Source organism: Lepisma saccharinum, chromosome 2 (genome assembly GCF_977018435.1).
Source record: "Lepisma saccharinum chromosome 2, izLepSacc3.1, whole genome shotgun sequence".
NCBI lineage: Eukaryota > Metazoa > Arthropoda > Insecta > Zygentoma > Lepismatidae > Lepisma > Lepisma saccharinum.
This window is the reverse complement of record NC_139230.1, coordinates 95,438,743-95,454,854: the sequence shown is the minus strand read 5'-3', so window position 1 is coordinate 95,454,854 and position 16,112 is coordinate 95,438,743. Positions and strand designations below refer to the sequence as shown.

The 16,112-nt window shown below is 38.2% G+C and overlaps 1 protein-coding gene across 2 annotated transcripts in view; it reads left to right on the top strand.

Annotated features, from left to right (window-relative positions):
* The window catches only part of LOC145984103 (DNA excision repair protein ERCC-6-like 2), a 206,071-nt gene that overhangs the window by 101,542 nt on the left and 88,417 nt on the right, over window positions 1–16,112 (top strand). For both annotated transcript variants that reach the window (XM_083117522.1, XM_083117521.1), the window contains exon 6: window positions 3,646–3,734. In XM_083117522.1, coding sequence (XP_082973648.1) covers window positions 3,646–3,734 — 89 coding nt within the window. The remainder of the gene's footprint in view (window positions 1–3,645; window positions 3,735–16,112) is intronic.

Here is a 16,112-nt window from a genome sequence, read left to right as displayed (position 1 = left end):
ATCTATTTAAAATATTGCTTGGATCAGCCAAAAATTCACAGTTTTTATCTTTTATCGAGTTTACTTTGGGTTGCCACCCATTTCTAAATTCATTTACACCTTTATATAAATCTCTGATAAAATTATTTTTGGTGTTTGTTTCAATTTCATTAATTTTGCTTTTCAAGTAATCTCCTTTTTTACTTCTATACATGCAGTTAACTTCTTGCTGTATTCTATTATCTATCATTGCTTATTATCTATCATTGCGTTACCCCCACACCCCCTATACGCCTTCATGGCGTGGTGCTAAGCACAGGGGACCACTTTACTTTTTTTTTTTACTTTTGCTTAAATTTATATCAGAGTTATTTAACCACTTAAGTCTAGCCTGATTTCTCATTTCTATTAGATTATAACATTCCTTATCAAACCACGGCTTACTTTGTCTTGGTTTATGGTATCCTATACTTTCTTTAGCTGCTGATTCCATTGCATTTCATACATGCTCCCTATTCTCATTTACATCTGTTTCATTTATATTTTCATCATCATTTAAGTCCTGCAAAATATCAAATCAATTTGACAGTTTAATTTGGTAATCTTTCTTAATTCTTTCACCAGCACATTTTCCTGTATTAAATTTTAGATTTTGTTGCTTATGATTTATCACTGAGAGTCTTTCTCTTAATTTAGCAATTACTAAATAATGGTCACTGGCACAGTCAGCACCTCTATGTGAACGAACGTCAATTATACTAGTATGCCTTCTCTTATCAATGAGAATATGGAGAAGATCAGGTATATTTATGGATATCTTTATGTTTAAAAGTTGTACTTTTCACAATTAAATTCTTTGAGGTTGCAAAAGTAATTAATCTTATACCATTATCATTACTTAATTCATGAAGACTTTCTTTACCAATAGTGGGTTTAATGTCTCTTCTTTACCAATCTGTGCATTACAGTCATCTAACAGAATTTTCATGCCATACTGTGAAAATTTATCAAAGACCTGTTCTAACTCTCCATAAAAATCATCTTTAGTATTATCATCTTTATCTTCAGTTGGTGTATGGTTATTTATTACTATCATTTTACACCACCTACCTTGTAAAATGGCATATGATATCCCATAATTAATAAATTCTATTCATAATTGGGAAAAGAGCAGTACAGCAAATTCCAACGAGGATGGTGGCAGCGGCCACTGAAATTAATAGAACGAAGAAGAAAAAACAGTTATGCGGATAAAGTCAGTACTAGTTTCTTCCATATTTATTTAATAAATTCTACTTGGTATACTGCTAATTCAGAACTAGGGCATTGTATCGGTATTGGTAAGTATCATTTGATATTTTTACACCGATACTGGCCAATACCATATTGTCTTTGAGTTGCTAGAAGTGTGGTCAAAACAAAAATACGTTCCCTTTAAAGTTTCGTTCACCTTTTCCAACTTACCTTTGGCTTTGAAAAAAAAAAATAGTTGTACATTTGTTAAGTGAACCTGTACTTAAGTTTCCGTGAACAGCAAGTATGTAACACAAAGATCCTTTCGCAGAAAAGACTCGTGGTCAAGTATCTTGCGAATCAAGGGTAACTTTAAATTATCCTCATATGAGTTCCTTCAAAGTCTACCAAGCTTTGTTCCTACAGATGCAGTTTCGTGTAACCATAATCCCAATGAGGTTTCGGTAGCTAAGAAGGCACCTGGTGTATTGTGGACGTCTCTCTCTCTCTAGAGACCTCCCGCAGACAAAACAGTCATCACCCACATGGTGGACGTGTCTCAGACATATTACATAGCATATTCCTGGAAATTCAAATACCTAGGCTAAAACCCCATTTCCTTTCCAACTTTAGATGTTTGTTTGTCCTGATCTGGATAACTGGGTTTCAAACAGGCATGTTTTTGCTGCACAGGGAATAATTTTCTTTGAACGACAGTTGATGGCACTTACTTTCTGGAAAGTGTATTGATGTGTTTGGATTTCCTTCCACGCCAAGCGCTAGAACATTGCATTTATTTTTTTAGAAATCATTTTACAATAGTATATTATATCGAAAGCAAAGTCACGTCAGAATATCACTGTACCGATCACCAGATATAGAAGCAAGAGAATGGTAAGTTTTCATTCTCTCCTTAAATTTCGTTTACTAATTTTAATTCTTTTTGATGAAGGACAAAAAAGAGACAAGATTGGTTTCGCATTACAGCTTTACTGTTAGTTTTAGATGTCGTGTCCAGGGCTGGCAAATCGACAATTATTCTTGTATTCACGGATGATTTATGTTAGTTTTGGGAAGAGTAATCCCTTAGTTATAGAGGAGGTTGAAGAGAGGCATGATCTCATTTTTCAACATTGATGGAGAGGGGGGCGATGAGGATGATTGCCTTGCTCTTAGGTGCACTTAATATTTCTCACATATTTGAAACATCTGATTGATTGTCACTTATCTAAAAAACAATACTGTAAAGTTGAGATGCATCATTGGAAGAGAGCATTGTTTGGTGGGTTAATTTATTCATCGCCCCTCGTCAGAAATGCATACGTATAAAATGTAAGAATAATAAAAATTACACACACACACACACACACACACACACACGCACACGCACGCACACACACACATATATATACAGAGCATTCTGTGACATTTGCTACGAGACTCGGCGGCAAGCTGCCCGGCATCAGCGCTTGTCTTTCCCAGTGAACGGGTCAGCGACAGTCGCTAGAGTCGGCTATTAGAATTACAGTTTTCATATTGTGTACTAACCTTGACTACAGATGGTGCTGAAAGTGATATCCCTCTGCTGCAACACATTCCTGGCATCTCCGAAGGAAATTGGCATTTACACGTGCAAGTTCGTCTACTGTAATTCTCCCGATTTTTCGTACAATACTCTCTTTTAACTCACGGGTGGTGTGCGGATTGTCTTTGTATACTTTATTTCCCCATTTTTCTTTCCACTTTTATTCGGAACTGACCCTGTTACTCTAAACCTTTTTACGAGGTTTAATATAAGCGACTGTCGCGGACCCGTTCACCGGGAAAGACAAGTGCTGATGCCGGGCCGCTTGCCGCCGAGTCTCGTAGAGAATGTCAGGGAATGCTCTGTATATATATAAAGCAAAGAAGGAGAAAAGAAAACACACACCAGACTGCGGAAGAATTCAATTTTTCGCAGACTATCACTGCATTATCAATGTAAGAAGAAAGACGGAACCGGAAGTTTCTTTTTCCTTACATGGATAATGCAGTAATAGTCTGCGAAAATTTGAATTTTTCCACTGTCTGGTGAGTGTTTTCTTTTCTCCTTCTTTGCTTTTTATTTAGCCCTTTTGTCCCTCCTTTCTTTTATCCATTATATGTAATCAAAGAAGGAGAAAGGAAATGCTCACCAGACAGTGGAAAAAATTCGAATTTTTGCTAGCTTAATCGTAGCATCTTCAGAGTAAGAAGAAAGAGACTGAACCGGAAGTTGGAGCCCAGCAGAGTTTCCAGGTCCCGATCGAAGAGGAAGCAGTGCGTAGAACGGTATCATTGTGTCCTAGGTTTTGCAAATTCTTTTATTTTTTGGTGAAATTTAGATGATAAATTTGTTTCCAGGATGAATGATTAAAATGTGATGCTAAAATTTTGTATTGTATTTCTTTTCAGAATAACATGAAGGAATTTTGGTGTATATTTGATTGGGCTAATCCGGGCTGTGTAAAATCTCTTCAGGGGTTCATGGAGTATTATGCTAGGTAAGTACATAAATTCTCCTTCCAGCATTAATGCTATAATAAGCAAAAATGTGATATTAATAACTTTTCAATTTCCATTCAATAGTTATCATAATGCTTTCTGTTATTCTCTCTGTAATCTGGGTTTGAAAACTTCATTCCAACATGTATGAGCTTTTATACTCTCCTTACATTCATATCCAAATAATTGTCGGAGGAAAAAAAATGCCTCCAAGTTAAACAAACAAATTGAATTCCTGTGTAGAATTGCTATTTTTTTCTTTATTGTTATGCTGTGCCATGATTATTTTTATTTTTCATGTGGTTTCTACATAGACACTATTACAGTGGAACCTCAATTTTACGTTTTTCAGGGGACCAAGCTGAAAAAACCTAAAATGTGGGAAAATGTAAAATCGAGGAAACATTTTATAGCATTTGCCATGTTGGGACCATCAAGATTGAATGTATAATGCGGGAAAATGTATAATCCGGGAACATAAAATCGGGGTTCCACTGTACTTAAAATTAACTTCATGGACAATTTATGCTAATTTCTTCAATAATAAACATCATAATTACAAAATAAGAATATTTATATGAGTGGCTATGTGTCAGTAATAATAAAGAAATAAAAAATATTTTAGAATTATATATTAGATACTCAAGTACTTTTGATGGCTCTTGCATCTTGAGATGGGCTGTTCCAATGTTTGTAATGACTTTGGGAATGTAAGTGTACAATTGAGAAAAAAGAGAACTGAGTAAGTTCAAACACTTTACATTAACTTTTTTGAAAAGTTCACTTGTTATGTAACATATGTCACTTGTTAGATAGCAATCTTATGTAAGCATGTCCTCCAATACTGTTAAAATAATTCAAATATTATTGACTATTTCTTAATAATTAACTAGGTAAATACTCTCAGTTTTATAAAAGTTAGATGTGTTCCAGGTTCAAATTTCAGCCAGGGCATGGGTGTTCTTTGTGAGTGTCCCTTCATCAATTTCATCAAATCATCAGCCGGACCCTGTGGCCGAGTGGTTAGCGCATCACACTGCAACGCCAAGGGTCCCGGGTTCGAATCCTGCTCTAGCCTCCCCAATGGCGCAGTGGTAGTGTCATCGCCTTGTAATCAAGGGGTCCCAGGTTCGATACCCGGTGGAGGTACCAGTGGTTCGGATCCCACTTTAAACTGTAGGTCCAGTCCCGATTAGCCTTAGTGTGCATAAAGTGGACTTACAACACCAAATCAATCAATCAATCAATCGAATCCTGCTCGAGTGAATGTCCATTCATCAATTTCATCATTTCATCACTCATCCCCATCTTTGCAAATTAGCCAAGAGGCACAAAATGAGAAGTAAAGTAAACTAAATCAATCAATCAGTCAATCAAATCATCACTCATCGTCATCTTTGTGATTAGCCAAAAGTGGCAGAAAAGTGAATTAAAATAAACCAAATCAGTAATTGTAACAGCACACGCATTTATTATAATTTTCTTCATAGTTATACCAATCATAATTGGAGGCTTTGGAAATTGATTAGTACCACTGATACAAGGTGCTGTAGAACTTGTGGAAAAACCTAAAATCACTACCAAATTGATAAAAGCTGAACCCGTAAATTGGCACTTGGCACACAATTGGGCAAGGCACAACAAGACAATGTGCAACCACACAGGGCATTCTATTGGGTGTGGACTCGGGCACCAGAGCTTCATTCATCTGCAAGAATGAGTGATTCATTTCCTGATGGGAGCTCCAGCTTGTAAAGTTTGTTTCAAGTTCACTTTTTGCTCAGATAGGCTAATCGGAACTGAATGTACAGTTAAAATGGGATGTGATCCACTGTGCGTCCACTAGGAATCAAACCTGGGATCCTTTGATGACATTAACCACTATCCTATTGGGGTGCCCCAAGGAAAATCTGAGATGCTACTTGAGAAATATAATACCAGACCTTAGCCATGGAGCTCAGTAAATTACAATAATTAACTTTTTTGCAATTTTTAATCACTAAAAAAAATATAATAATAATAATAATAAAATCCTTCTTTTTTAAGTGGCATATAATTTAGCAACCATGTTGAATGCATTAGGAGCCAAATGATGCCTGCATGTCAAGGTCCAACTTCAAATTCTGATGCATGGAAGTGTGGTTATGCAAATATACTTCATACACAGACACAGAAAAAGTACAACAAATTATAGAAATGTGTCTGCACTGTTTGAAAAAGTAATGCATTAGCAACTTCATACTTCTTCAAGTAACTTAAAAGGACAGATTCACTTTCTTCTAATTGCAAACATTACATCTAATTTATTTCCAAATGTTTTTTCATCCTCATCTGTACCACAGAAAAATTACCCATCTCCGAAGGTGGCTGTGTATCCCAGTCGGAATACCCTATGTTGGTTGCAAGATTTCACCTGTTACCAAAACAAAGAATTTCCAATAACTGCAGACTGAAATTCAAGACTGCTCATTCTAAAATGTATCCATGTTTCAAGCGTCATGCAAAATCAAGATATGACTTTCTTCTACCAAAATTACACCTTCACTGGATTATATGTTTTTATTTGTTGGTTTACATGAGTGAAAATAAGTCATAGATTCAAAATTATTAACTTAACTGACTCAAATAGCTACAAAAAGGACCAAATACCCAACCAGTTACAGGGTGAAGTGTGGTCAGCATGATGAATCTCCAGTCTTTATTGAAGGTTTTCCATGACCAGATTCATAGCTCACCAATTTCCTCATGATGGTGAGGAATACATGGGCTGAAATCTCGGGGGGAAATTTGTTTTGCTTCTGCCCAGGAGATTCGAACCAGGGGGTGCCCCATAGCAAGAGCCCAATGCCTGATGCATCAGACCTAACGACGGTGGTGCAGGATATACTGCAATGTTATAACAATTTCTTTATTTGAATTTTCAAATTATTTAAGTATTTGGTCTAGGAATTAATTCGTGCGCCTGGACAAGAGATGGCATAACGAGCGTATCGTCCCACAGTTCCGTGTATCCACACATGTGTTGAAAACTCCTGTCAGCACGCATCGTTCATAGTATAGGGCAGTTGATTGACGCGTCAACAACAGCATTTTGTAGTCAACTGAACATGGTGCAGTTCGTGCCAGATAAAGTGTTTTTGCGGGGTGTTCTGCTTCATTACTTTAACATGCAGAAAAGTGCTACCGAAAGTCATCATATTTTGGTGGAAGTGTATGGTGACCATGCGCTAGCAGAGCGAACGTGTCAGAAGTGGTTTGCACAGTTGAGAAGTGGTGATTTCGGCCTGGAAGACCAAGAGCGACCTGGACAGCCAAAAAAATTTGAAGACGAAGAATTGAGAACATTGCTCGATCAGGATTCGTGTCAAACGCAGGAAGAACTTGCAGAAGCATTAGGCGTTGATCAAACAGCAGTTTCCAAATGCCTCAAAGCCATGGGAATGATTCAAAAATGTCACATTGGGTTCCACATGAATTGAAAGACAGAGACGTTGAAAGATGAAAAACCATTTGCGAATTGCTGCTTCAAAGACAGAAAAGAAAGGGGTTTTTGCATCGCATTGTTACTGGCGATGAGAAGTGGATCCATTACGAGAACCCGAAACGTAAAAAGGCCTGGGAGAAGCCAGGTGAACCAGGTCCATCACAACCGAAACGATATTCACTGTGCAAAGGTTATGCTGTGCATATGGTGGGATATGAAAGGTGTGGTGTACTATGAGCTGCTGCAACCGGGTGAAACTATTAATGGAGAACGTTATCGACGACATTTAATGCGTTTGAAGCAAGCTCTGGCCAGGAAACGACCAGAATGGGAGAACAGACATGATAAACTTATTTTTGAACATGATAATGCTCGCCCTGCCCGACCCTGTGGCCGAGTGGTTAGCACATCGCGCTGCGACGCCAAGGGTCCCGGGTTCGAATCCTGGTCGGGCTTGGTTGTTTGTGAATGTCCATTCATCAATTTCATCATTTCATCACTCATCCCCATCTTCGCAAATTAGCCAAGAGGCACAAAACGCGAAGTAAAATAAACTAAATCAATCAATCAATCAATCGATAATGCTTGCCCACGTGTCGCAAAACCGGTCAAAACCTATTTTGAAAATGTCGGATGGGAAGTTTTACCCCACCTGCCGTATTCACCAGACGTTGCTCCTTCCGACTACTACTTGTTCGATTGCATGAATAATGATTTGATTGGACAGTGGTTCACTTCTTCAGAAGATATCAAAAAATGGGTCTCTGACTGGATCGCTTCAAAGGATGAGGACTTCTTTCACCATGGAATCCGTAACTTGCCTGACAGATGGGCGAAAGTGGTGGCTCGCAATGGACAATATTTTTCTTAAGGTATTTATGTATTTTGTGTTTGAACTACAGCTTCAATGTGTGTGTAACAACCACACGAATTAATTCCTAGACCAAATATGTTAGCCCAATTACTATTCAAGTGTTTGCAATAAAATGAAAAACATCGTTTCAGCGTTTATTAAAAACTAATAAAGGAATCAACTCCTTATTAATAGAGGCCTGCATAGTCTGCTTTTACCTACCCACTGCCCGCTTGCCCGCGAGGACAGGTATACCTGCTCGCCTGCTCACGACAACGAGTCGACTTGCATCTTTACCCGGGTTCTTGGTCTTCAAGGCACTCTGCGCTTACAAGGTAACTGGGCATTCAACATGACCCGGGCACCTGCAAAACCTGCTGGAAGGAATCAGCCCTCCGGCAGCTTGTCGCTCCAGGTGTTTCATCACCACGTGGACGGCTGCAGCCAGTGTTGCCTACTTATGTAGCTCCTAAATCCTACGAAGTCCTAGGAGGAGCTATATCCTCCAAGGAGAATTTATATACTTAGCGATTTCAGTTCAGCGTAAGCAGTTTTTATCTTATTGCCAGGAAATGCACGCAATATTACAGCTTCATTTATCTAAATGAATGATCGAGCAAACGAAAATCTCCTCACTGAAAACTAATTGTTTTTCATTGCATGGTGCCTTAACCAGGCACGCAGTGGTGCAACCAGAGGGGGCAGGGTGCATTGCTCACAACCTTGGACGGAAGTTAAGTCTAGCGGAGGGGTCAGGGTGGGGGTCAAACATTAAAGTACAAGAAAAAACAGGCTGGCAGAATTAAAGAGTAGCAGGGCTAAAGGGTACTAGGATGGAATTAATTTTCATATTTTTCTTGCATTTTCATTCCAGACGGCCAAGGGTACCTGCAGAGGGGGAATGGAGGGGTAATTGCAACCCCTTGATTTCAAATTTTATGAAAGTAGAAATATATTATAAAATATTATACAGTCTCATCAAGTTCAATGCCGTAGCAAAGGGGTAGCGGGAGTCGGCCCTGAGCGCCGGACGATCTAAGTGAGAAACGTTTTAAAACAGAGAATGCTATGGCGGCCCGTGATATTATTTGCTATTAATGTTGGTTTGTTACGAGTTGGATGAATTGATTATGTAATACGTGAAAAGAAAATATTGTAGATGGAAATTTTACATGCCATATGTATGTACATTCAGAATGCATTTATCATGCACTTTCTTTCTTTCAAAAACAGTTTGTGTGCTTGTTATCCATTATTAGCTAATGTGAAATTGACGTGTTAAAAAAAATATTTCTAATCCTCTGTTTCAACACAAATGCGTGAGAACCGACTTCTACCCCCTTTTTGCGTGATTGATGAGGATTATAATGCCTTTCATGCTACTTTATTACTATTATTGTGATTGTTGTTGTTGGCACGTTTATCCAAGTATTTGCAACCCCCCCCCCCCCCAACGAGGGTAACGGCAATACCCCTGGCTGGCTACGGCCCTGGTATTCGCAGTAGAACAGTGTGTTGTTCGACTCGCGACCTCAGCGTCGAACGTGACATGTTTCAGTCCTGCCCTATATAACTATATATACGTATATTGGTTGTTTACGACATATACTTATGGATCCTGTGCCACGGAAAACCTATTTCAATGTGTGTGTGGGGGGGTAGCAACATTCGTAAATCGTATTTCATTGGTGATGTGGCTTACGAAGCTTTGAGTTCCCTTTTTTAAGTAGTGAAAATCTATTGCAGTTGGCAACACTGCAGAACGGTGTGGGCCCGGTGCAGTTTCTACTCGAAGCAACTACGTCATGCAGACGGAGGGGTCTGCAGTTGATGGAAAGAACGAACTGAGACCTACTAGGTATCGTAAGACTGCGGGTACCCGGTGGGTCTACAATGCCTGCCAGGAACGATCTGGGCAGGTGGTCAGACAAGCTGCTCAAGCGAGGGTGTTGCGCAGGTTGCATGGCATTTCAGGAGCGATGTCTCGCGAACGGGTCTGCTCCAGGTCTTGTGCAGGCCTCTGCTTATTAAGAAGTCAAACCAAATAATCCATACTTACGTCAAGCATTGAGCTGTATAGGGCACTTGGAATGCACAATGACAAAACACAAGACAACACAAAAGCCCGCAGAGGAAATTTCTTGAGCCACCTTGGTGATTGAGTATGTTTAGTTATTGACACACAATCTCGAAATCAGGCAGCGATCATGTTATGTTTGCATTTGTTTGTTTGTCAATTTCATCAACATCTGTCGCACACATTTCTTGTGATATTGATATTGCATGATGCTTGGGGACATTTTAGAATAAGCAATCTTGAATTTCAGTCTTCATTTAGTGTAGTGATGTGATGAAGCTGAAAATTTCCCGATGCCAATGTACTCACTGATATTTTTTGGAACTGGTACCGATATTTAACTGATTCTGATACACAAGATTCTTCACCAAAAATGGAATGTTATTTTCAGCATGACAAAAATAAATTTGCTTTACATTTCTATTGCATATTATTAGGGCTGAGCCGATACCACTTTCAACCGATACCGATACTCTCACCGATTCCACACCGATACCTATACCGATACTTGTATAATTCCAAATTTAAAATAACAAATGTTATATAATATTTATAAATAAATTATGTGTGTGTATAATTATTATTATTTCATTTTAATATGAATGCATTTCTGACGAGGGGCGATGAATAAATTAATCCACCAAACGATGCTCTGTTGCAACGACGCATCTCAACTTTACATTTTTTTTAAGTGACAATCGATCAGATGTTTAAAATATTAGAGAAATATTAAGTGAAGCTAGGAGCAAGGCAATTGTGTGGTCGTCGTCCTCCTCTCCCTCAATGTTGAAAAATGAGATCATGTCTCTTCAACCTCCTCTAAACTAAAGGATCACTCTTCCCAAACTAACATTAAATCATTCTTGAACACAAGAATAATCTGCGATTTACCAGCCTCGGACATGACATCTGAAACTAACAGTAAAGCTGTAATGTGAAACCAATATTGTTTCTTTTTTTTGTCCTCTAACAAAGAGAACAATAATTAGTAAACGAAATGAAAACTTACCAGTCTCTTGCTTCTATATCAGGCGATTGACTTCAGTACAGTGATATTCCGAATTGACTTTGCTTTCAATATACTTTCGGCAATGATTTCTAAGAAAAATGAAATGCAATGTTCTATCGCTTGGCGTGGGAGGAAATCCAAACCCATCACTACACTTTCCAGAAACTAACAGCCGTCATCTGTCGTTCAAAGAAAATTATTCCCCTGCCACATTCCTTGTGCCAAAACAAGCCTGCTGAAACCCAGTCAGGATGAACAAAACTCTGAAGTTAGAATGGAATGGGGTATTAGCCTAGGTAATTGAATTTCCAGGAAAATGCTATGTACTATGTCTGAGACACGTCCACCACTTTCATGGGCGATGACCTTTTTGACTGCGGGAGGTCACTAAAGAGAGGGATGTCCGCAAACACCAAAGAAAGTGGAAGGATTACCCACGGGTGCATCGTTGGCTTTCGGGACCTCATTGGGGTTTTTGTAACACGAGACCGCATCTGTACGAATAAAGCCTGGTAGACTTGGAAGAGAACTAAACAGAAGCAGCGAACTCTTATGTGGATAATTTCACGTTACGCTTGATTTGCAAGATACTTCACCGCGACTCTTATCTGCATACAGATCTTTGTGTCACGCACTTGCTGTTCCCGGAAACTTGAGTACAGGTTCATTTAACAAATGCACAACTATTTTTCGTTTTTTTTCTTTTCTTCCAAAACCAAAGGTAAGTTGGAAAGGTGAACGAAACTTTGAAATGAAAAAAGACAATTGGTTTTGGCCGCGGCTCTAGCTACTCAAAAACAATGGTATCGGTCAGTATCGGTGCAAAAATATCAACCTTACCGATACCGATACTCCTGGTATTGGCTGATATATTCTCAGAGATTTAACATCAGTACACAAGCAGTTCTTTGAAACTGAAATTGAATTCCTGTTCTTAATTTTGGAAATTTAATGCTGCCAGATTCAACTTCAGAAACATGAGTTTTTGAAGCACTTCTGGAAGTAACCTACTTCTTCTCTTATCACAAATCTGTCCAACAACACTGAACACTTAATACTGATGCAGCAGGTATGCCCAAGAATTTTCTCAGCACTTGCTTCAAGTTTGGATTCTCGTTTTTGAATTTCCAATACAACGGTGGAGCTTGGTCACGTGGAATAGTCAGTTGAAAAATATACTGTTCTATTTCTGATTTTGAGGTAGGTTGATCCTCTGAATTAGTGTTTGCAATAATTTTATCACAAAAAACCCACAGTGTTGAAGATTAATTAACTTAATTTTCAATAAATCTTACAAATTTAAAATATAAAACTTATTAGAAGGTAAAAGGTTATGTTAGGTTAGTGTAAATATCAGGTTTTTGTCGATGCAGATATGCCAATTTCTGCCAATATTCATTCATCAGTAATCAGCTTTGTTACATCCCTAATTTATTGAATATTCTTTTTCTTGGTCTTGTTACCAAGGAAAGAAAATGGGGCCATCGACCCACTGTTACCCTCGAGAATTACGTTGATTTTTTTTTTTTTTAATCTACAGATTTCAATGTTTTATGTAATGTAAAAGCGATTCCAGCATTAGGAAAGCACAAATAACGGAGATATTTGATCCCAAAGAATGGCCCATGTAAGTTAAAAACTTTTAATTTCGAAGTACTTTTGCCACTTCTTGTTAGTAAAAACTGCTTGTATGTGCACTAAAATAGCGAAAGAACACACCGAAAGTAACTATCAGTACCAAACCTAACAATCCTAACCTAACTACGTAAAATTATAGCTGCTGTTGTGCAAAGTCGTTTTGGGTGGTATATTCACTTGCGTGAAACTTTTGGGCTGTTCTGCTTCACAGTAGAGACAAGATCTTCATATACCATACAAAATATTTCACTTGAAGCATGTACATACAACGATAACGTGTAATTGCTGCCATCATGACCTAATTCTTCAAAATAAATTATATACGTACCTTGAAAGGATGCAGTTTCCGCTCTGTGGTTGTAGGGTCAAAATGTGGAATATGTAAAGTGGTAGACGAATCACATACTTAGTACTCAACAATGTACAGAGCGTGTGACCTGCAGATAATGCAGGGTCTCACTTATCACACAACACTTGAGCAACCTTGTGTTCTGACGACACGGGAGAATGCTTTTTAATTTTAGGATAAATGCCTATGTTGTTAGTTTAGGCTAGCTAGCTCGTCTGACGTCTGAACGAGACATTGTGATGAGTAAGACCCAGACATCAGACGAGGAATGCCTAAGTTGCTATGTTAGGCTAGGTAAGTTTAGTTATATTACCATAAAAAATTAATTTGTAATGTATTTATGCTAATGGAACGAAACTTAACTAGCCTAACCTAACAACATAGGCAATCCTTGTCTGACATGTGCGATATGCGAAACCTCGTCCAAACTCGAAGGTGTCTGTGTCTCAGGCGATTAGTAAGACCCGGTCTCTCATGTCAATCATGCTATGCATGATGTCATAAATCATACACATAAAATCACTAATTACTCACTTGTAATGTATCTCCGTGAGCTAAAAACGACGACAAACATTCACATCAATGATAATCATCTTCCCACTAATTTTTTTCAAGATTCTCACGGGGGTACGGAGGGTCGACGGTACCCAGAAAATTTGCAATGCTTGTTCATGCCAAATCAAGGAAAAATTACAGTGGTCAAACACGAATTAGTAACTAACACTCTGTGCAAAATATAATGTTCGATTTGATAAAGCTATGGCTGCATGGTAGTTTTATCTGTTCAACAGTTCTCTTTATGCATGCACCTTATTATGTCCTGATATGCCTGGATGCAGAAATACATAGTTTTAACCATGGTAAAATGAGTAGGTGTCTTTCAGTTCCATTTTCCTCCTTTTACGAATAGCCTCTCTAATTACTCTCAAGAATGGTGTGGTCAATGCAAGGTGATCCAAGGTAAAGTATTTGGCATGCCTATCGAAGCTTGGTATACAGATATTCAACATTACAACTGGTGTTCGTGCTTCATGTCTGGCTGGTGAAGCAACGTACCAAGAAAGTGGTACTTGCTAATCTGGGTGCGTAACTGACAATGTGACTGTCTGGATTGTACTTTACGATTTTTGCACTTTTTTTCTGTTCAGCTGCTGGCATGATTAGCTGTGATTGCAGAGTCACCTGCCATTTGCCAAGCGAAGTAAGAACAAATGCAAGGCAAACGATGCAGAGAAGCCCGGAGCTTATTTTACAAATTATGACTGTTAATCACGTGACAAAATACTTGTATTAGCAAAAGGGGCAAAAATAATTATGTGAAGGAAAGCCATCACAGATATATGTCATAATCAGCAACTTAATTTAATTGAATTTTTTAATCTAATTAAGAAATCAGATCTTTTTGACACACTACAACCTCACATATTGAACTACCTTTTTAAAAAAAAATCTCTCCATTTTTCCTTGTCCTGAATGCTCTATGTGCAATATTTTACTTCTGTGGCTTTCAAATCTTCTATTATTTAATCTTCCCTTAGTTTCTTTTACTAATCCTTCACCAACCATTCTAATTACATGCCCAAACTGCCTTATTTTTTGTGATTTAATGAGATGTTTCATGTTTTCGTTCCATATTATTTTATTGAGTTTTTCATTAGTATGTATCCTCTAAGTACCATCACCTTCCTTCAAGAGTCCATTCATTCTTATTAAGATTTTTTTTCAATTTTTATAATTTTTTTGTTCACAGGAGTCTTTTGAGTGTCCAAGTTTCACATGCATGTGATTAAAGCCTTATTATGATATGATAATATATCAATTTAGCTGATTTACATATTAATTTGCTTTTGAATAAAGCTGAATTAGCAAAAAATGCTTTATTGCCCAAAATAATTATACTCTCTCTTCAATTGCTTCTTCAATTTTGTTGTTTGTTTACTACTGATCTAAGATTCGAGGGTCATTTGAAAAGTTCTAACTAATAACAAAGAAAAAAATACAATTATCTGTTAAATTTGGTTTTATTTTTCTACATTGTCTCCCTTGAGAGCAAGGCACTACATCCAGCGATGTTCCAGCACCATGACCCCATCACAAAACGCAGATTCCTCATGGCTTGCAAAATAGTCCTCCACAGCCACCTTCACATCTTCATCTGATAAAAATCCCTTTCCACCAAGGAATTTTTTAAGCTGTGGGGAGAGATGAAAGTTTGAGGGTGCCAGATGAGACGAATGAGTGTGTGGCAGCAAATCATAGTTCAATTTGTCAATTTTTACCATCGCAAAAACACTAGTGTGTGAACGGGCATTGTCCTGATGCATGATCATTTTCTTCTTCAATCCTGGTGTTTTTGCACAAATATTTGTGTCCAGTTGGTCAAGGAGGTTAGCATAGTACTGTCCATTGAAGATGGATCCAGTTTGGAGATGATCTTTCAACAGCATGCCATTTGCATACCAAAAAATCGACACCATGATTTTTTCCAGATTTAATGGCCTTCGTCTTCTGTGGTGGTGGAGAATCATAATGCTTTTGCTGTTTGGATTGTGCTTTTGTGTCTGGCATGTAGTAGTGTATCCACATTTCATCTGTAGGTATGAATCTGCACACAAAGTCATTTGTGTTGTTCTTAAAATGGTCCAGACATTCATTGGACACTCACATCTGCATTCACTTCTGATCCACTGTCAACAAACGCAGCACCCATCTTGCAGACATTTTTCTCATCCACAATTTGTCTGTTCAAACAAGAAACGCCCATTCACCTGAAATGCCTATAGCTTGAGCAATATCACGCACCTTCAGACGACTGTCCACCAACACCATATCATGGATCTTTTTAATCATTTCTGCCATTGTTGCTGATTTTGGCCTTCCGCTATGTGGGTCATCTTCTAAGCTCTCATGGTCACATTTAATATCTGTAGTACACTTTGACACAGTGGCAAATGAAAAAGTGGAGTC